This window comes from Epinephelus fuscoguttatus, linkage group LG5, assembly GCF_011397635.1.
Source record: "Epinephelus fuscoguttatus linkage group LG5, E.fuscoguttatus.final_Chr_v1".
Taxonomy (NCBI): Eukaryota; Metazoa; Chordata; class Actinopteri; order Perciformes; family Serranidae; genus Epinephelus; species Epinephelus fuscoguttatus.
Genome location: NC_064756.1, coordinates 24,771,074 through 24,792,958, shown reverse-complemented (window position 1 = coordinate 24,792,958; position 21,885 = coordinate 24,771,074). Strand labels below are relative to the sequence as shown.

Here is a 21,885-nt window from a genome sequence, read left to right as displayed (position 1 = left end):
TCGTTTATCCATCGAACATTATTTCCTGAAATGTAAACTATTCTTCCGGGCGGGACTTCGTTCTACTGTCACCAGGCAACCGTTTGAACACGTAGAAACATAAGGCTTTCAATCTGACAATAATCTTTTATAATATATAACATTGTACCGAATAAGTAGCTTTACTTTCTGAGTTTCGTCTGATTATTTGTGCCATATGATTATTGTTTGTTTGGAACGAGGCGGAGTTGGCGTCGTCCCCTTTTTTGAATTTCATGTTTTTTTTCCCTTGCCCTTTGACGTTCCATGGTGCCTTGCGTCAGTTTGTAACGAATTTGGTTCGACAGCACAGTTTAGGCGCCATTTACAAGTTAGAGTTTTCAAGCAGGAGAGCGACTTGGAATGACACGGGGCTAAATTTCTGGATTATATTCGCCAACTTTTGGATTAACGAACACTTTTTCGAAAACGTGAATTGGGTCAGCAAGGAGGACTCTTGACGGACCGTGTCTTTATTGCGGAAGGTACATTGAAACATTTTAGCTGAGAGTAAGTTAATGACTGGGTTCCGTCTATTTGCTGAAATGCATAACGTTAGTACCAAACCAGACCTGAATTAACAACACGTTTACTCGAGTTTTAACATTAGTTACGGTGGGAAACGTGCTGACTTAAGTTACCAGTACTTTGGGATGTTATGAGAGTTTATCACTTTTTCCTTTGTGTTACTATTAACGCAAAAATCGCCGTTTCGTAGACGAACGCACACACCTACAGTATCATGCCACTTTTCCAATTGTCTAAGCCGATGTTAATGTCGCAGATGGTTGCTAAAGTTTGAGCTGCTATACTTCTGTCGGGTTAACGTCAACTTCTTTAGCTTTAGCCCATGTTAGTTGGGGCAAATGCTGTTAAGTGCCCCTTTCAATTCTGATAACGCCAACTTTGAGTACAGTTAACGGTACAGTGTGTTGCGTTAACGTTACAGGTCCACAATGCAGATACGTTTGCTAGTGAAAGCTAACCATCGCGTTAGCTTTAGCTTTGCTGCGTTATTTCATATCAGATAGTTAGCAACAGCTGCTAACTCAACGTTAACATTAGCAAAGTGAAAATAGCGCAGTAACGTGGCAAAGGTTACGTGTTTTTATCCGGTGGCCAAGCTAGTACTAAATTACATAGGTACTTATTTGGCAGACGTATGCATAGTTATAATGTCACTATTTATCCAACGTTACCGGTTAAGTTACATTCGTTTTTTGAATGTGGTTTTCAATTAACTAGCGAGTTAGGTTGCCCCGTCCACACATACGCCCCCAACATTAAGTTGAAGGGATAACGTTGAAGTTGATATTTGTGTCGGTTTGATACCTCGATAGATTTAGGACGTTATGTCTTTACCACCGACCAGAGAGCCTATTTAGCTGCGTCAGTTCAGTAACAACCACACGACAGAGCTAAGAGCTGTGGGGACATATTTTGCAATTTGCATATTAACTGAATATGTTTCCCAGTTAGCTTTAACGTTATGTTAACCTTATTTTTCCTTTTTTCCCCAAACGTTGCAAGTGTCATTTACCGTTTAACATTGTGACACGCATATCAAATAGATGCAGATGCATTGCATAGGTACTAAAACGTTTCTGTCACAGGAGGAGGCCATTCATTTTTACTGTTGTTTGGGTTTGGTGTTAGAATAGCATCTAATTTGCCACAGTCCTAATGCAGATTGGCAGCCCGATCACTGCCATCTCGCTTTAAATAATTCACGTTGTTCAGATAACAAACTTAAACACTCTTATTCACGTTGTAACTTTGTCTATTGTTGTATCGTTAAAAAAAAACCTATGTTCCCATGTGAAAAATATATCGACCAACAGTTAGATGGGCGGCAGTGGGATCTGACTGTGGTAATGATTAAAGCCTGACAACGGTAGCTGCGTGTGACCGAGTAAAGTGGAGTTGAGAGATTGACAGGCACAAAAAACCCTCATGGATATTCCTTTTTCACCAATGACCCCTTCAGATTGCAAATCATGCCATCTAAGACGGCAAAGAGCTCAACTGCCTCCGCCAAACCTAAAGGGAAAGGGTCGCAGCCTCGGGATGACTCCGAAGACGAGTTGGATGTACCCCCTCAAGAAACCAAGTCCAATGGCCAAGAGGAGGCACCGCCGACGATTGGCAAGTAACAAAGGGTGTTTTGGTGTCTGTGAATCTAAATAAGTTGTGTTCTCTGAATGGCGTTCGGTGTATTGCCGTACTAGTAGTGGCCAATTGGCACAGCTGTGAAGCTTTTTGCCTTACTTTAATCTCAACACGTAGTTAGAATGGCTGATGTATTTTTTTCTAAAGTGTCAGTCACCAATAAATGTCTTATGATTTTTGAGATTATTTTGATATCGCCGAGTGCACTTCTTTCCTGGATCTTCTCAGCAAACGAGGTAATCTATTTCGGATAATGAATTGTTTTATGTAGTAGATCAAAGGGGTGTTTGGCGTTATTCTTATAACTTAATAATTTGTAATTTGTGTGATAAATTGTCTGCGAAGCCCAAGATGCACACTGGCATTAAGTAATGTTTGTTTGCGTTAGAATATGTTGAAATGCTTCACTGGGTGTCTGGCTGCAATTTACAAACATCGACCCCTTAGCTTGTTTATGCTTATGTGAGCACAATAGATTTTGGACAGGTCGTTGTGGCTTGGTGTGATGGTAACATAATCGCTTTAACGTCATACATTATCATCAGAAAACCAGATTTTGGCTGTCTGCGTTTTGAACACAGTTGAGCATGAGTGAAAATGTGACGCTGATTATCGAAATTAGCACTTCAGTTATTTATTAACGACGAAATGAATGTGGCGCATCTACTCTCACGTATCGACGCTTCTAGCGGAGAGCGTTTGTATAATAATATGGGTTTGTTCATAAGCGGCCATGGTCTCTTTCTCTTTTTGGGTTGGCTCTTGTGTTCAGAACAAAGAAAAATAACGCCTGTCAACTTTGTCGGGAGTCGTTGCTTGACCGCTGTTGTAAACTTGCAGCCTGTGTTTTGTTTGTTTGTGTTTTTTTTTTTTTTTTTTTTTTTTTGGCTCCTCTTCCCCTCCCCCACGCATCACTGTCTACCCCCCCCCCTCCACCTGAAACGACTGGCACAGAGAAATAAAAAGTTGTACTTTTTTCTGTGCCACAGATCCGTCTCACGGGGAGGCTGCCGAGGCAGTTGATAATCGAAGTTTGGAGGAGATACTCTCTAGCATCCCCCCACCCCCGCCCCCAGCAATGACCAATGAACCGGGCGCTCCTCGCCTGATGATAACACATTTAGTTAATCGCAACTTTAAATCTTACGCAGGCGAGCAGATTCTGGGGCCTTTTCACAAGGTACGACCAAACATGGTTACAAATGTCAACCCTGCTGTGGGAAATACTTTGTTAATGTGTTGTGTTAAGCTCACTGTTATACCATCATTTGTAGTCTTTCTCAACTTTATTTTGTTTGTCTTTAATTTCATATTATGCAACTGTACTTGTTGCCTTGTGTGGTGGTACATACAAAGTATAAAAATATTACTGATGCCACATTATAACATTTATTGAGTAAAAAAAAAAAGTGTGGAAGAAAGAAGTGACACTCCTTTGCTTTGATTTAGTGAGTGTATCGTGCAAGGGGTAGTGATCTAGTGATGTGCTGACATTTCCCATAAATTGTGACTTTCCTTTAAGTTTGTCTTTTCACTTTTTTTCTGCTCCCCTCATTGCTCTGCAAATCTAAATATATTAAATTAAATCTTAACTACACCTACTTGGATTATATTCAGTATCACAATCTTACTATGCTTAAATGTTAATGTATAGCTACTAATGTTATGACATTTACAGTATTTGTTTGTGAATGCAGTATATTTTTATATAATTGATTTACTTTTTTTTTATCTTCTTTCTCACCTTTCTCTCAGCGCTTTTCGTGCATCATTGGTCCAAATGGGAGTGGAAAGTCCAATGTGATAGATTCAATGCTCTTTGTGTTTGGATACAGAGCTCAAAAGATCAGATCGAAAAAGCTCTCAGTGCTGATTCACAGCTCTGATAAACACAAGGATGTGCAAAGCTGTACTGTGGAGGTGCATTTTCAAAAGATTATTGATAAGGTATATCCATATCTCTGTCACACAGATGCACACTACACTCACTCTTGCCTCTCTAAATTAATCAGTACATAGTCTGAATCGAAAGAGATGATTAGAAATATTTTCTTGAGGGCAGATATTTCCTTGAATTTTAAATATATATTTTTTCCCTCAATGCCCATGAGGTAATATTGCCACACAGTTATCAAACTAGTGACTAAACACAGACTCAGATCAGTCATGAAAGTTACAACTAACACCCACACATGCCATAATGTGCCAGAATTGATTCCTCTGTTTTTAAATATTTTTTTTAAATGTGCCAGCTAGTGACTGGGCTCTGCTTATTTGAATATACAGTGAAAAGTTAATAAAATGTATGTCTATATTAAAAGACAAATTTATTCGTTTGAATTAGGCCACAGATTTCTTTGAAAACTGACTCTAGATTAAAGAAATGCTGTTAAACATGTTTCTGTATTTCATCTGCCACAGGGGGTGTAAGTTTTGCCTTGACTATTGCTAAATATTTCTAAGCCTTTCTTTTTTGGTCCATCAGTTCACAGTAAATTAAAAATCAAGTTGTAAAACTAATAACTTAATTCTGTGAACTCTTATCAGCTTTACAGTTTGCCATTTCTGAAATCTGAAAATATATTTTTTAAAGATGTGGTGTAGACAACTTATATTATTAGACATGTTTTTAAAATTAATACATTTTTAGGCAAATGACCTACCTTTTTGCAATGCACTTATGTTCTCCTCATTGTATATGACATGTTGTTTACATTTTTGTTAATGTAACATAATAGAATATATTCCAGTCTTATATGTTGTATTTACATGTAAGTTTAGCTGGCCTAGAGCTGTTGTGTGCTTTTTAAACAAACCTTTTTCTATATTGTTTTTAATGTGCAGTATTTTTTTCTTGATCACTCAGTGGATTTGTCTGCATTATGAGTATTATCATTTGATGTGTAGAGCTGTAAGAGTTTCTCCTGAGCTGTTCTGCACTAAGCTGCTGTGTCTCTGCCCCTCCCCCTCTGAGCCAGGAAGGAGATGACTACGATGTTATCCCCAACAGCAAGTTCTATGTCTCCAGGACTGCCAACAAAGACAATTCTTCAGCCTACCATATCAATGGCAAGAAAGCCACATTCAAAGAAGTGGGGGCTTTACTCCGAAGCCATGGTATTGACCTAGACCACAACAGATTTCTGATCTTACAGGTAATTGTAATTTTTTTAATGTAATTTCCTCTTCCACTTCAAACTCAGATTTTTTTTATCCTTGCTGTAACCATCCCATTCTGTCAGAGATTTCCTGCTCTTCGTTCTCGGCCCATTTCCCTGTCCTCTTTGAGTCAAATGTTTCATAGCTACCTTAAAGCCATGCCTGTCTTTGGGAATAACCTGTTGCACTGGAACTGGAAAGGAGAGGATGTGCCCTCTGTCAGCCCTTAGACTGCTATAGCAGCGCATCATGGTTTGAAACAATGTGGAAAAGGTGCGAACCATTATTTGCTGCTTTAGAATTTTAAGGAAAAAATGCAATTTTACCCTTACATGGACCTGGATGTGAGTTGCTGTAGTTGAACAACTAACTCAGATTTTGTAGTAGGGTAATCTTTTTTATGGGATTAACCCTCCAGTGGGGACAGGTTGGACCTCCCCTCCCTTCCCCTTGTACCTGCCACGCTTTAGCAGCACGTAAATATTGGCGTGTGAGAATAGACCCCAACCCCAATATTAGCAGTGCTGCTTCAGTGTGGCTGGATCAGACACCCTCCATTACCATGGCTTTAATATTGGTTAAGTTTTTTTTGTTTTACCTCCACTGAATGAAATGCATTCTTGTGTATTTTTTAATATTTTTTCTCATTAGAATTTTTTACTCATTTTGTTTTAATTTAGCACTGTGCTGCACTGAGTTTGAGCCAGCTCACTAGTTACACTTCTACTCCTTCTGATTGTATTACTTGTGTAACCCTACCCATTATTACTGATTAACCCAAGCTCTATGGAGTGATGATGACACAAGTCAGGGCAAAACAAAATGGCTGATTTAATCTTTGTTGTCCCATTTTTTCTATTTTATTTAATGATGTTTATAGTGTGTGGTTGTCTCAGGTGAACACTTAGTTTCTACCCTTCACTGTGGTTTTATGGTTAGTTGGTTGATTACATCTGTCCTGCTTGACTTTTTTTCTGTGTGTGTATGTCTATTCTTACTCTACTTGGATGTTAGATTTTCAGCTCTCTGTCTATGACATGGTCGCATGAGTATGGGAAGAGGCTTTAGTCTTTCTTCAAGGTCACTTTTCCAGGCCTCTGGCTAAGGGGAAGCTGTCTATTTTGTGCACTGGTCAGAGCAGAGGATGACGTGGGATCTCCCCTACCTCTGCTGGCTTCTCTTTTCTGTCATACATAAAAGTAATATGTGAGCTGCCTTTCTCTCCCCTACATATAAATAAAACATAATTTAAGACATAGTTTCTTTATATCTGGATTTTGTTTGTATTTAACATAAAATCTATGTGGGAATATTGTCAGTCTAAGCCAGCCTACCTCAATAAATAAATAAATAAATAAAAATGAACACTTTTCAGATTTTAAAAAATTCACTTGAAGGTTGTCCTGAACTCATGGTCATGTAGTATGCATGTACAATATTTGGAAATTTAACCAAGGTGTAGCTACAAGAAGTCAAAATTTGCATGCTATCAAAAGCATTTGTTTTTAAAACACTTTAAATTCGGCATTGCTAATTTTTACACAAGTGGTGTAGTGGGCAGTGATTGCTGGAGGGGTGGGGTGCTGAGGTGATAATGTGTTGTTACAACATTATTATTTTCAAGTTTTCTGAATCATGTTTAACATGTCTATGATCACACTATATACTCATTCATCAGATTTAACTGTGTCTGTTGTTTTTTGAGGAAAGAGTATTTGTTTAAATTTTAATATTGTGTTGAGGTTTTTGTTTAGAATTGTTTTAAGAGTTTGTTTAGCTCCGGCGTGGTGGTTATGAGCTCAGGAAAAGTTATTGTGCTCTTAAAGGCAACCTCTATAAATTATTTTTTGTACACTGTACATGACTGTATGTGTCTGCCAAGTTGTGTGTGTAGCAGAGCAGCATTATTGCAAACTGAGAGTTGTGAATTCAGTTGACCATATATCTTAATGGTGGGTGTTTTGGATTTATTTTATTTCATTTATTTAATTATAGTGGTGTTCCTTAGGAGTGTTTATTTCTATGTTTTCAGTCAATGATTGCATGCATTTCTTTGTCCATGTGTTGTTGTGAACTGTACTCAGGGCGAGGTGGAGCAGATTGCCATGATGAAGCCGAAAGGTCAGACAGAGCATGACGAGGGCATGCTGGAGTACATGGAGGACATTATCGGCTCCTGCCGCCTTAAGGAGCCCATCCTAACCCTGGCCCGCCGCATTGAGCTACTCAATGAGCAGAGGGGAGAGAAGGTGACATAATTTCATACACTATCTGCTCACACACACTCATAAGCAAACCAACTTTCCTTCCTGTGTCCTGACTTCATCTGTTGTGCACTTCTACAGTAGAGGTTAGAGATTCAAGGGCAATTCTTTTGTGTTTGAATGTGTTAAGAAGCTTTTGATTCACATATTTGAGATGAAAATAATACATTTTTGTAGTTGTGTAACTGAAGTATGTAAGATAAGTTGGTACGTGGCTGGGCCAGCTGCTCCAGACATGATTCATGGTCTTTCATTTAAAAAAAACAAAACAAAACAAAACAAAACAACTTTTTGCACATATATTTACGTCGGAAGATTGTGCTGCCTTATATGTTGATAGTTATCATTTATTTAATTTTTTTATTTATTCATTTTATTGTACTATGTAAATAACACAACACTGGAGTGATTATAAACAAATGGATGCTAATGTAGCTATTAAAATATTTACATGGCATCAGAATGTAAAAACAATACAGATATATATTTTTGAACATGTTACAAAAGCATATGTTATGTCTAGAAATTTTATTTAAGTTATGTCACCTGATAGTAAGTACTGCAATATGCTCACTGTCCTAGCTGAACCGTGTAAAGCTTGTGGAAAAGGAGAAGAATGCTTTGGAGGGAGAAAAGAACAAAGCTGTGGAGTTCCTCACCCTGGAGAATGACATCTTCAAACACAAGAGTCAGCTCTGCCAATATTATGTGTGAGTGCACCAGCACCATCTCTCTGTTCAGTACACGACACATTAAACTGTAATATCATCTCATTACATTTCATCGTAGACCCAACAGTAGCATCGAAAAGAGAAGGAAAAAAATCCATTGAATGATTGCCAATTTTATAATCTATTTTTAAACCTTACATGGTCAGCGTGACCCTTCTCTGGGGTCAGATCCCATTTTCTTTGTTTTATGTGTAAACTATTAAGTTTTACCTCTCACTTGTTTTTTTCCCCCTCATATCTCTTTGCCATTAGTCATGATCTGCAGAAGCGTGTGGTGGATAAAGAGCAAGAGAAACAGAAGATCAAGGAGGACACCAAAGAACTCACTGAGAAAAATGCAAAGATATCGCAGGAGATGGAGAAAATGAACCAAGAGCTCAAAAATGTGGAGAAGTAAGGCTTTGTTTTTCCCTCCTTCCTCTTCCTTCCCCCTACTACCCTGTGCTTATAAGCTTATTACCTCTTCTATTGATTTTAATACATTTACGGTTGTTAGTGCCTCTGTTGCTCTGAACATTTTTGTTTAGTGGCAAAATGTCAGTTCAGGTTTAGAAAAGTATAGAAGTAACTGTAGTGTGTTATGTGTATGTGTCATGTGGAAAAATGAAAAAGAAAACCATTGCTCCATTGCAAAATATAAAACAACCAACAATAAAAAAAACAGGTATAAACTTGATGATAGATTTCAAAATTTATTTGGCTTTGATGACCATAGACTATTTTTAAAAAACTGACAAAACTAGCTGAGCTTTACTATGAAGAGTGTATCGTGTTGTATTATAGAAATTGAGCCTGTTATTATTTATTGTGTATAAAATCTTTTGCATATTTTTCATATTCTTGTAGTTTACCTTATATTTCAGTTGATTTTTTTTTTCCATGATTGACTTGAGTGTACTCAGTGAAATGCTGTTCCTCCAACAGGAAGCAAAATAAACTCAACAAGTACATTGAGACCCAGAAGGAGAAGTTCACCCAGCTGGATCTGCAGGACGTTGAAGTGCGTGAGAAGATTAAACACTGCAAGAGCAAGAACAAGAAACTGCAGAAGCAGCTGGAAAAGGACACAGAAAAGGTGTGCTGCGCTATTACACACAGTCCAATTGCTTAATTCAACTTTGTATCCCTGTTTGCATCTCTGTAGCTGTTGTGATTATCTCACTCAGACAGTATCACAGTGGGCATTCTCACAATGTTCAGAGGCACAGAGTCACATAATCTGTCAGGAGAGCATAATTGCAGCAATTTTCCATAATTTACAATATATATCCGTTAACAAATACAGGGTTGCACTAAGTCAAGGCAAGCTAGCACCAGTGGTATGACACTCCAGTGTTACTCTGTTTATTTTGTCCCGTGGCCAAGAAAGAAACATGGGCACTAAAAATACAATTTCCGTTGCTTATAGAAAAAAAATAAAAAATAAAAAAACACACAGGCTGTTTTGAGGCCTAGAAAGAAAGACATTCTTTAAGACTTTACAGAAACTAAAATGAACTGCAGAACTCAACAACAATTTTAACTTCTAATATGTGTAATTATAATCAGATTTACTAGAATCACTTGTAGGGTGAGAAGTTTTTTTTTGTTTTGTTTTTTAACCCCCAAATCATCCATCATGTCACAGGGTCATGTTTTACAGTTGCAAACATAACACTGTGCTGTTTTGTTTTGTTTTTTTTTTAAACTATGATTCATTTTATGTTATCTACCTTTTAATTTCAGTATGTGAATAGCTCTCTGCCATAATATACATGGAATCTACAGTGAGAAACTACCTAGAGATAATTGATTTTGAAATGTTTGTGGTGTTTTAATGTAGAAATTAATCATTCTGTAAGTTTCAAAGATAGTATAAATTTGTGTGAAAATTTTGCAGGTAGTGTAACATTTAAAACAAAGGTCTGGCTGCTGTAAGGGTTACAGTGTCCAGAGAAGTACAACTGCCATCATTCTGCATGATCGTTACAGCCACACAAAGCAACACTAAGTACAGTAAAATTGGCTTTTGTACCCAAAAAACGTGAATATTCCTGCTGACAGATATTGGTCGTGGACATGCCATATTTGAAAAAAAATTATGCTGTAACTGTTGCAAAAGTGTGTACAGGCCTTGCTTTAATTTTTCATTTATTCTCCTAGGACAAATAGGAAACCTGATATTTTTTTCTAAATTAATTTACATTATCCATACAAAAACAAAACCTGTGTAAAATACTTAATCAATTTTCATGTCAGAAAGGGCTATTTGCTCTAAACTAGCCACTAGGGGGCTGTGAAGTAACACACAAGTCGATTGTTAGTGTTTGCTCTGTGATAACTCCTCCCATGCTCTGTTTCACTATTAAGGATGTTCTGTTTCTGAGCTAATGTGTCTCTATCTTGCACACTTCTGAAAAAGTTTTTCACACAAATGAGAGTTTAGAGTGCCCTCGTAGCTGTAGGTATATCTTCTCATCTCCCTCTCTGCGCTAAAACTATCTGCTCCACCTACAATGGCTGTGCTCTGGAAACGTCTTGGTCAGAGGGGGAGCTGGGCAGAGGCAGGCAGACCTCTGGGGAGCTGTGTTCTGCTGTGTGGTAGTCAACTATGGCCTGGCTTGTGTAACACTCCCAGCAGCCACATTCACATTTCACCCGCAGTTAACCCTACAAAACATAGACTATATACACACACCACTCCTTGCCTTGTTTCAGCCCTGCCAAGCGGCAGACTGTTGTGCCAGTCTTAACCAGGGCTTGCTCAGTCCTGAATGTGTGTTTATAGTTGATTACAGTTGTGTGTTTTGGCCTGCTTCTGAGTGTGTAGCACAGTTGCTTGTAACTGGCACTGGCAAAAACCGTCTTGAATCCATTTACTTTATACCTCTTGTCTCCTTAAGTCCTCCCTGAACTCTTAATCTCATCATCTAATTTAAGAGGCGATGGGCTGTTACTCTGTGCTTGGTTAAAGTGTGCACTGATGAATTATGTTCTCAAGTTGAACCGAGACAGGTGTAGCCACTGTTGCTCAGAATCTAGAGTCGGACACATCTCATCTGTTTTTGTATGTTCTCCTGTCTGGCTCATCTTTCAGCTGGAGGAAGTTCGCGGTGTACCAGCCAACAGCGAAAAGGCCATCTCTGAGGCAACAGCTCGCAAGGAAGAGCTGGAGAAGCAGAAGGTGAAAGAAGAGAAAAAACTCGAGGAGGTGATGGAGAGTCTGAAGGAAGAGACCAGCGGCTTGCAACAGGACAAAGAGGTGTGTGTATAAATCTCGGTGTGAGTTTGTTGCATGCTTTGTTTAACTTTAGATAGTAAACTTTCTGCATTCATCTCTTTGTCTTTCAACCTTACATCTCTTGTTTTGTATTCCCCAGACCAAAGAGAAAGAGCTGATGGAGCTCAGTAAGGCTGTAAATGAGACTCGCTCTCGTATGGACCTGGCTCAGTCAGAGCTTGACATCTACCTTAGCCGCCACAACACAGCTCTAACACAGCTCAACACGGCCAAGCAGACACTTCAGACAACATCTGACACGCTGAGTGAGCGCCGTGCTGCCATCAAAGATCTGCAAGTCAAAATACCCCAGAAAGAACAGGAGCTCAAGAAGGTAAAACCAACATTGTTGCTTCAATGTCTCTTTGTTCAGGCAATATTTACATGTGACATTTTACATCTATCTAATTTAAGTAACTTGTGATGGGACCAGTAGTACACATCAAACTGTGCTCATTACATCTCACTACATTTGATGACTATTTCTGCCCACTGCCTAATGGAAAGCAACATTTGTGTGAGCTTCTCGTTGAAATGCTTCTCTCCTACTCTGCAGGACGAGGAAGCACTCGAGCAGCTGATAAAGATGGATAATGAGACGAGAGAAGTGGTGAGGGAAATGAGGCAGAAGGTGGATGAAGCCAAGAGCTCTCTGTCCTCCAACCGCAGTCGAGGAAGAGTCCTGGATGCTCTTATGCAGCAGAAGAAGAGTGGCAGAATCCCTGGCATCTTTGGAAGACTGGTAAAAAGCTTTGAAACATATTAATATACAGTATTACAAAGCGACAATTTAATCTATGGTCATTTTGTTGAGGTGTGCACAACAACTTGAGTCTCATCATTGCTACATTAACATCAACCCTTCCTTGATAAATTTATTTATTTGACTTTTAAGCATTCAGTGTCTGGAATGAAGAGCAGAAGTCTATAGTAGCTGTATTACAATTTCTTATTGTGCTTGTAGGGAGACCTCGGAGCCATAGATGAGAAGTATGATGTGGCCATTTCCTCTAGTTGTGGCGCTCTGGACAACATCGTGGTGGATACCATTGACACAGCTCAGAAATGTGTCATGTTCCTTAAAGAGCAGAACATCGGATTCGCCACCTTCATCGGCCTTGACAAGGTAAAGATCATTACGCTTTGGGACTCTCAATCAAGAGAGTGTAAACAGATGATTTTGTGTCTTTAAGGACAGATTGGTTGAAATGTTATATATGCTACACTCCAGTAATTACTGAAGTAATCGGTCAAGACTGTAGTTCAGTTCAGTGTCTTTGATCATATACAGAAATTATAGCAGCTTCTAACTGGGATTTCTAACAACATGCATTTACTTTACTTAAAAACTATGGTAAGCTATTCATTTTTCCTCTGAGAAAACAAATATTCTCCTTTTTCTTGAACCACCTTATCATTCTTCCTCACTTCCCTTGCTCAGATGAAGGTATGGGAGAAGAACATGACTCCCATTCGCACTCCAGAGGACAGCCCTCGTCTCTTTGACATGGTGCGCGTGAAAGATGAGAGTGTGCGACCAGCTTTCTACTTTGCCCTAAGGGACACCCTGGTGGCCCAGGACATGGAGCAGGCCACACGGATGGCCTTCCAGAAAGACAAGCGCTGGAGAGTGGTCACCCTGAAGGGACAGATCATCGAGATGGCTGGTGGGTGATCCGCTTTTTCTGCCATGACTTAACCTGGCTGAACTTTTTTTTCTCGAGCTTGCATACTGATGGCTCTCCATTAAGATAATGCGTACATGCACTCTGTTTTCATAAGTCTGATTTTTTTTTTTTTAAATCTTCCTGTGGTTTGGTGTTTGCTTCACAGGAACCATGACTGGAGGAGGAAGAGTATTGAAGGGCCGAATGGGTTCATCTATTGGCACGGAGGTCTCCCAGAATGAGGTGAGTGTTTATCAGATATCTTACAGTAGAAATGAGCTCCTATTTGGTGCTACTTTTATCTCAGATTTTCGAGATAGAAAAAATGTTTTGCATTTGACTCAAAATAAAGCAACATTTTTGGATATAATTTTTTAGTTTATAACTTGTTACTGATTTTGTCCAAAGTGATTGCTGCATTTATACAACAGTGGAGTTGTAGAAATGACCAAATATCACATCGATGCAGCTGGACCATTAGGACAGATTGTGCTCGTATTTAATAGGACTTCCTAAAAAAATAGTCATACTGTCTAAGCACGACAGGATGCAATACAAGAACTCAAAAAGCGGAATAAATTTAATTTTAGTTCATGTTAATTAACGTTCACTTTTTACTCGTGTAGAACTAGCTCTAAATACAGGTGTGTATTCAGTTGATTGTATGGTTCACACTCTGTCTTTTGAATGTGCAGAGACAAACAATAAGACATCATCATTAAGTTCTCAGTATCACAGAACTGTCATGCTATTGCTTGTCACTCTCAGAGACCTTACACTCCAACTGGGTGAAGCAAGCCTCATAAATAACTCCTAATTCCTGCTATATGGTAATAGTATTAAAGATTTACCGTGAGCACATTTCCCAGAAGTAATTCTGAGATACCGGATGAAAATGGACCCTGCTCTGAGATAATCATCACAACAGGCCATTAGTGTATGAGATGTGATGATATTCATGTGTTTTCTGCAGCTTGACCAAATGGAGAGCAAGCTGAATGAGAAAGTGTCAAAGCTGCAGGGCTGCCAAGAGAAAAGGCTGCAGCTAGAGGAGAACGTTCAGCGCCTGCGGCCACAGCTCAGAGATATGAAGAACACCCTGGAAAAATACGCCAACAGCATGACTGTACGGCAAATACACATCTTCCTTTTTATTCGCTGTGTTTCTGTCTCACTCATTTGGCTGTGTTGTGATCTAAAGAATAACCCCTTACTGTGCATAGCTGATCATAAAACATGACAGTATCAACTGAAAAATCCTTTCACTCTTAGCAGACCTGCGTAACTGAGTATTTTCCTTCTTTCCTTACTTCAGAGTTTAGCTGATCAGGAGACTCACTTGAAACTTCAGATCAAGGAACTTGAGGCCAACGTGCTGGCTGCTGCCCCAGACAAGGCCAAACAGAAACAGATGGAGAAGAGCCTGGATGCCTTCAAGAAAGGTACGATCCTCCCGTACACTGTTAAGAGAAATAGTGTTAATTGTTAAATATAAGTAATTTAGTTTGTTTGATCTCATGTTAGACAGAGTTGGAATTTATAGAAAAAAATAATACACTCAATATAATCAGATGTTGTCAAAATGTCCAACATGAATATTTCTTATTCCTGTCTCCATGTTCTGTCCTCCTCTTTTGCTCTCTCAGACTTTGATGCAGCGTCCAGTGAAGCTGGGAAGGTGGAGAACGAGGTGAAAAGACTCCACAACCTCATTGTCGACATTAATAGCCACAAGCTAAAGGCTCAGCAGGACAAGCTTGACAAGGTCAACAAGGAGCTAGACGACTGCTCATCCATCATAACCAAGGCCCAAGTGGCCATAAAGACAGCTGACCGGTGAGGAAATAATACGTGTTAGGATCTGTAATTACATGTGCTGCTCACACATTCATACTCTGTTTAAAGTCTAATGAATCAGCTACTCTATTGTCTGTTCTGTTGTTTGGTAAAGTGTTTGATTTACAGAGGCTGTAAATAAGTAATTCTGTTGTTATGTTGAGTGCTGAAAGTTCCCAACATTTGTGTCAGGTCTCTGCATCAGATACACTTACAGGATCACTAAACTGCTCTCTCCTTCCTATGGTTTTCGTTGCTTTCCTTTAAGTTAATCAATGTTGCGGCTATAGCAACCAAAATGGGCATCTAGTCATCAGCATCTGTAGCTGGAACATTAAGATTGATAGTGTGGGCAGGACAGTCTGGCAGTCTGACGTAGCAAGACGACACTGGTGGCTGCATGTGACGTGGTTTGTGTGGCTTGATACACTCCTGCCAATGAGAACACATTGGAGTTTTATACACTGAAATACGCGAGGCAGTCTGTGTGAAAGTTCTTCCTTGATGTTAAATACAGCTTTGATATATTTAAACTGTGAGAAGGGGGAAATGGCTGTAGATGTTTCTTTTTGCACAAACATTGCAGTTTTGCAAGCATGCATGAAAGACAAAAGGCCATGAGTTCAACATACATGATCCAAGATGAACCCTGATTACAGATTTCATGTCTGAAAATAGCTTTAATCTTTGAGGAGCTGTTGTAGTTTCAGTGAAAGAAAATATCTATGATGGTGTGGTGCACATCTTTGTTAGCATGTGTCATCACACCAGTGCTGTTGTTCATCTGTATTTCTATTTATGTTGTATGATTTCACAGGCATGCCATATTAGTTTGATTGAGGGTCTGGGTGAAGCAGTGCAGGGATTCCTCTTCACCCTGTATAGCCAGTAGTATTAATGAGCCGCATCACATCACTGCTTCACCACTGTGTAGTTGTTTGAGAAGAGAAACAGAAAAGTAATCCACTAGAACACCTTGGATGTGCATTTAGCTGTACTGAAACATAGTGTGACTGTCCGTAAAGGGTTTTGGTATTGATAGCAAATGTTTAGAAAACAGTCTACTTACAATTTATTCATCTAAGAGGGTGTCTACACAGAAAGCATTATAGCTGTGTTTGTTCAGTTAGCCATCTCACATTTGTCTGACTGAATGAGTACTCCTCTGTTTTAATTAATTCAGCTGTCTACACAGGCCATGTAACACCTCCCCTTTGGTTGCAGTTATACCAGTGCTGCCCAAAGAGATGGCCTGCTGGCCCGTTATAAGGTTTGATTTGGCCAGCCAGATGTTTATAGCCAAAAAAAATTAACTTTATTATTTTTTAAAAAATGCTATTCAAATATGTAGGATCCCTAATTATGGATAATTATTTTTCATAATCTGAGCACAGCAGGCAGAGTGACGATTTGCACATGAAGTCACTTTTGTTCAAGAGAGGTGAGATAAAAATGGGGAGGCAGAAACACTGGCACACGATCAAAAGGCATTTCAGTTCAGGGAAATGGGTTCCTACCATTTTGCATCTTTATAATACAATATGTGTCTCATTTAGCCCCTTGGCCTAACATTAAGTTTCTGTTTTGGCCCTCCAAGGGAAAAATGTTTGCACACCCTTAATTTATGCAACATATTTTTACACTTAAAGTCGATTTTCTGCGCATAACTACTGCGATTGTGTGTTGGCCTTTGAGTGCTGCCAAAACACAGGTGACCCACACTCAAGACTGTGCCTAAAGACACCCTGTGTAGACACAGATGGAGTCCTGAAGCTGCTCTGCTAACATGCTGCTCCCTTTTGCCTTCTGTGTAGATGCATTGTTAGTGGTGATAAACATCAGATCCTGGTGTTAGACGTTGAAACACTGTCACTGAGCTGAGATCCTTGTAACTATAAAGCTCTTCAGCAGACACTCAATAACAGTTTTTGTTCTGTAGTACTGACCTGGACATCATCAGTAGTACTTTTACTCACCACTATCACTCTGACAGACTAATATCTGTCTTATGTCCCATCTGTCTGCAGCAACCTGAAGAAATGTGAGGAGAGTGTGAGTCGTGTGCAGGGTGAGCAAGAGGAGAATGAGAAGTCAATGGGTGAGCTCACAGAACAACTGAAGAAACTGGAAGACGAGGCCGGGGAGGTCATGAAGGCCTGTCAGGAGGCTGAGGTTGGCACTCTTTTTTTTTTTTTCTTTTTTTTTTAACAGAAATTTACAGAAAAATGCACTGACACTTTATACTGTATATCCAAAAGTAGCTGCAAGAGACATTCTTCACAGCCGTTCACTGTAAGTGTTTCTTTTCCTCCAGGCCGCACTTCCTGAGGTGCAGGAGCAGTATCAGGGGGTGTTGAAGGAGATAAAGGTGCTGCAGCAGCAGGAGCACGCAATGCAGGAGGAGTCCCTCAGCGTCCGGCTGCGCATTGAACAGATCGAGACCACCATCACTGAGCACAACAACAAGATCAAGCACTGGCAGAAAGAGGTGTGTGTGTATGTGAATTAAAGCACAACTTGGGTTTCATTTTTTGTAACTGGCTGAAGGTTCTATTAATGATAACATAATCCTCACTAAAACAGTAGTTCTGGGAGCTCAGTGATATTAAAATAAAACAGAATAAATTTTAATTGATGTCAGTATTGGTCGTTTGCTTAAAACTCATCAGTCACTGTAAGAATATTGATGGCAGTTGGGATGAAAGACTTCTTAAGTACAGTTTTAGTTGCCAGAGGCTCAAATCTCAAACTGGTTGAAGAGAGGATGGGATCCATCTGCCAGGATACTCTCACTGACTATGTTAACGGCCACAAAATGTTCTAGTTTTTGCCCTTATTCCAAAATAAGAAGATATTCCTACTAAGCTGTTTACATGGCTAATGAAAATAAATATTCCATTAATATTTCCGTGTACATTGAGCCGTGCATACTCTGATAAACGTGCTGTAACGTGTTGTTTATCACACCAAAATATGGAAAAGTGGAATGGCTGGAGCTGCTTGTGCCATTTTGCTTCCCTTCACTCTTTCATTCCTTCAACAACTCTCTCGAAAAGGTTAGAGTTATGATATTTGCGCATATCTAAAAACCTGTTGATATCCAGGTCTTTCGTAATCTTTAAGTAGGTGTGTTTCTCTTTCCAGCCAGAAATGTGGGGTTTTCTTTTGGGCATAAATCTCACAAATTGCTTTGTGTACAACACATCCATGACAATGCACAGAGCTGACCGTAAACAGACAAGAGGATGTGTGTCACAACCTGCGGTAAAAACCCCAACTGAGACACATATTTCAAATGCACTGTATTCATGTCCAAAGAAAGCTCCCTAGGCCCAGAATAACACAACATATCCTGTGTCTTAATCGGAATGTGCTTCATTTAACAAAAAAGGAAAAAAAATGCTGTTTACATGACCAGTAGCAAATTCAGAATATTGTCATATTTGGAACAATAAAGAAATATTAGTTGCATGCTCTTGAGTGCAGGCAGGTGCTACAAAGTCCCTCTGGCGTCTAAAACTGTAATAAAGAAGGGTTTCATTATTCATTCATTACTGAAAATTGTTCCAATGGGATAAATAGTAATAAATGCTTCATAATCATTCACTTCTTAGCTTTGTCTAATCAGTCATTTCAGGGACTGTTTATTCTGGCACTGTTGTAATTGTTTACCTTGTACTAATTCTTGAATTAGCTGTTTATTGTTTTGTCCATTTGATATTTGACTGTATTTGCTGTTTTTCTCAGTTATCTCTGAGTCACTTTGCAACTTTAATATGAAATGTTCCCTTTTAAAAAAACAACCAAAAAAAAGTTTTTTAATGGCAACATGTTCAAGATTCAAGACATATACTTTTACCACCAGTCAGCAGAGCCAAGCAGTGTTTCCTTCTTCCACTGTAACCTATTATGAGTTATATTTTTGACTTAATCTTGTTTATGTTCTTCAGGCCTCCAAACTGTCCCTTCATACCATTGAGGGTCAGCCAGCAGAGGAACTTCCTGTACTAACTTCTGCTGAACTTGAAGAAATCTCCAACCCCAACGTCATTATCAACAAGATGATCACTTTAGAGACCAAGTGTGCTCAGATGAAGCCCAACCTCGGCGCCATCGCTGAGTACAAGAAGAAGGTATGCACAAATATAGACAGGCACCTTCTGTCTAACCTCAGCAGAGGTTGATGAATGTTGTCACATTGAAACTTACAGTTGTCGTATTCAGTTTAATGCTCTTAACTCAGGAGACAGTACAAGTGAGGGGTGGTGTGAAAATAATTATGAAACCCTGTTTGGAATTTACTGAAAAGGAAACACAAGCTTAATATGTGCCATTATGTGTGTTCTCAGGAGGAGCTGTACCTGCAACGCGTGGCTCAGCTGGACGAGATCACCACAGAGAGGGACCAGTTCAAACGTGGCTATGAGGACCTGCGCAGACAGCGCCTCAACGAGTTCATGACCGGATTCAACATGATCACTAACAAGCTGAAGGAAAACTACCAGATGCTCACACTGGGTGGCGATGCGGAGTTGGAGCTCGTGGACAGTTTAGACCCCTTCTCTGAGGGAATCATGTTCAGGTAAGAGAGGAGAAAAATAAACCGCTAGAAAACCACACAGGCTGATTTCTGCTGACTACTTTTCTACACAGAATTCTGATATTCTGTTTCTCATTCCTTCTAGTGTGCGTCCACCAAAGAAGAGCTGGAAGAAAATCTTTAACCTGTCAGGGGGAGAAAAGACCCTCAGCTCCTTGGCTCTGGTGTTCGCTTTGCACCACTACAAACCCACACCACTCTACTTCATGGACGAGATCGATGCTGCCCTCGACTTCAAGAATGTCTCCATCGTGGCCTGTTACATTTATGTGAGTGTGGGCTAGTGTTGTCACAATACCAAAATCTTTGTTTCGGTACCAATACCAATATGAATTTCGATACTTTTCGATACTACTCGGCACTTTTCCTAAGGAAAAGTCCTTTTGGATACAAACCTTTAGAACAATAAATAGTAGGGGTGTAACGGTACCAAAAAAAATTATGGTTCGGTAAGTACCTGGGTGACGTCACGGTTTGGTTGCTCAAATGTTCCACCAAGTTTGTGTTGTCTCGTGTTGTCTCCCGTTGCGAGGCAGACTTTCTCTTGTCTTTTTTCATGTGCGCCAGCCACGGATGTTGATACAGGTGTTGTCATACACACCACTTGTGCAATCTGTGCTCCAATAGGAACAAGAAAGACGTTTGTGTGCATAAATGAGTAAAATAAATTAACTAAATTAATGAATTGAATCAATTTCAAAGTACTGGTATTTTCCAAATGCAGTATAGTACCGTTTGGAATACTCTAGTACCGCGATACTATTTTAGTACCGGTATACCGTGCAACACTAGTGTGGACCTGTGTGTTAGGCAGTTATGAGTTCAGGATCTTTCTCTTTTTTAAGGTCAAATTACAGTTTTAATAGGAAGGTGGCGTAATGCGTAAGCCAGTGTGATACAGTGATGCAACAAGAACTAATTACAGTTTAGCCTCTTAATTTCAGAACTGTTGAGCAAATCAGTGTTGTTGTGTACGGCTGGATTAATGAGGGAGCTCAGACAAATCACCTGTTTTTGGGAGCTGAATCAAAACAAAGTACTTGGTCTTTAACTTCTTTAAAAATGTTCAATTCATTCTGAAGGCTGCAATTTGACAGCAGCTCTTATATAGCATGCTACATAAGGTCTTGTCTGTGTGTATACAGATATTTTTCAAAACAGATATTTTCCCTGATTTTAATTTTATCCACACAACCTTCGTTACTAATGTCTGCAGACAGTGTGAAAATGATTCACTGGCGTTAGCTGTCTTCAGCAGTCTCCCCTGATCTCTCACAGGTAGTAAAGTGTACAGGCTAATGTTACCTTTTTCAAAACACCTACTGGAGATCCCATCACCTTTGATTCCCTTTCCATAAGAGGAAAGGGTCAGGGCTGATCTGAAACTGCCTTTCTGGCGGACTTCAAACCACGGACGCTTGGGTGGAGCAAATAAAACAGTGGTGCAGCAATACTAAATTTAAGTAAAGTAGTCATTAAACCAAGCAGTGCCAACAAAACGTAAAGAAACCATTAAGTTAAGTTAGCCTGCCATTGTTATTTCTGGTGCAGCTCATTACACAAAGCAACAAATTGAGATGACATCGTCTGCCAAACACTTTGTTTTACATGTCCACACAGATATTAATAACCAGAGTTTTGAAAAATGAGTACCTCAGAAGTTTTGGTGACCTAAAAAAAATCTGACTGTAGAAGAGAGGCCAAAATGTGGATGGAAATAGTTCACTAAAATATCTGTATACATGTATACAGGGCCTAAAACTCAACTGAGACTAAAATCTCAATCTGTCCTCAGATCAGTACTTAATATCTCTTCCTTTCCTTATCTCTGTGCAGGAGCAAACAAAGAACGCTCAGTTCATCATCATCTCCCTGAGGAACAACATGTTTGAGATCGCAGATCGTCTCATCGGCATCTACAAAACCCACAACACCACCAAGAGTGTGGGAATCAACCCCAAGACCATCGTGTTTCGGGAGCAGGAAGCTGTAACTGCTTAAACCTCAATAATGTCTGCTGACATCAGAAGGCTCTCTTTGCTGTTTTACTTTTCTTATCACATGTAAATATGTTCTTTTTATTTCATCCTCTCCAATGAAATGCTGCTACTCTTTAATACTATTTTTACTTTTTACTATCTTAATCAATAAATGTTTTCTGTCAAGATCTTTTCATTAATGC

General features: G+C 39.4%; 1 protein-coding gene across 3 annotated transcripts; it reads left to right on the top strand.

Annotated features, from left to right (window-relative positions):
* Positions 1-298: 298 nt before the first annotated feature.
* smc4 (structural maintenance of chromosomes 4) lies at positions 299-21,868 on the top strand. 3 transcript variants are annotated; one of them, XM_049577532.1, is made up of 24 exons: positions 299-503; positions 2,006-2,163; positions 3,177-3,367; positions 3,943-4,134; positions 5,166-5,342; positions 7,431-7,595; positions 8,193-8,320; positions 8,594-8,734; positions 9,266-9,416; positions 11,418-11,582; positions 11,701-11,934; positions 12,157-12,342; positions 12,565-12,726; positions 13,042-13,267; positions 13,434-13,510; positions 14,241-14,393; positions 14,583-14,709; positions 14,914-15,103; positions 17,131-17,275; positions 17,418-17,591; positions 19,054-19,236; positions 19,453-19,685; positions 19,789-19,972; positions 21,540-21,868. In XM_049577532.1, exons 2-24 carry the CDS (start codon positions 2,016-2,018, stop codon positions 21,702-21,704), a joined length of 3,897 nt encoding a protein of 1,298 aa, XP_049433489.1. In that variant the 5' UTR covers positions 299-503; positions 2,006-2,015; the 3' UTR covers positions 21,705-21,868. The 3 variants fall into 3 exon arrangements, with proteins under 3 accessions (XP_049433489.1, XP_049433490.1, XP_049433491.1); XM_049577533.1 differs by having other exon boundaries at positions 299-528; XM_049577534.1 differs by lacking the exons at positions 299-503; positions 2,006-2,163 and adding an exon at positions 2,195-2,423.
* Positions 21,869-21,885: the final 17 nt, after the last annotated feature.

Excerpts from the sequence above, each read along its gene's own strand:
- smc4 (XM_049577532.1), top strand. The coding sequence starts at position 2,016 with ATGCCATCTAAGACGGCAAAGAGCTCAACTGCCTCCGCCAAACCTAAA. Across the intron at positions 9,417-11,417 it reads TGGAAAAGGACACAGAAAAG|CTGGAGGAAGTTCGCGGTGT; the intron begins GTGTGCTGCGCT and ends CTCATCTTTCAG. Across the intron at positions 13,268-13,433 it reads ACAGATCATCGAGATGGCTG|GAACCATGACTGGAGGAGGA; the intron begins GTGGGTGATCCG and ends TTTGCTTCACAG.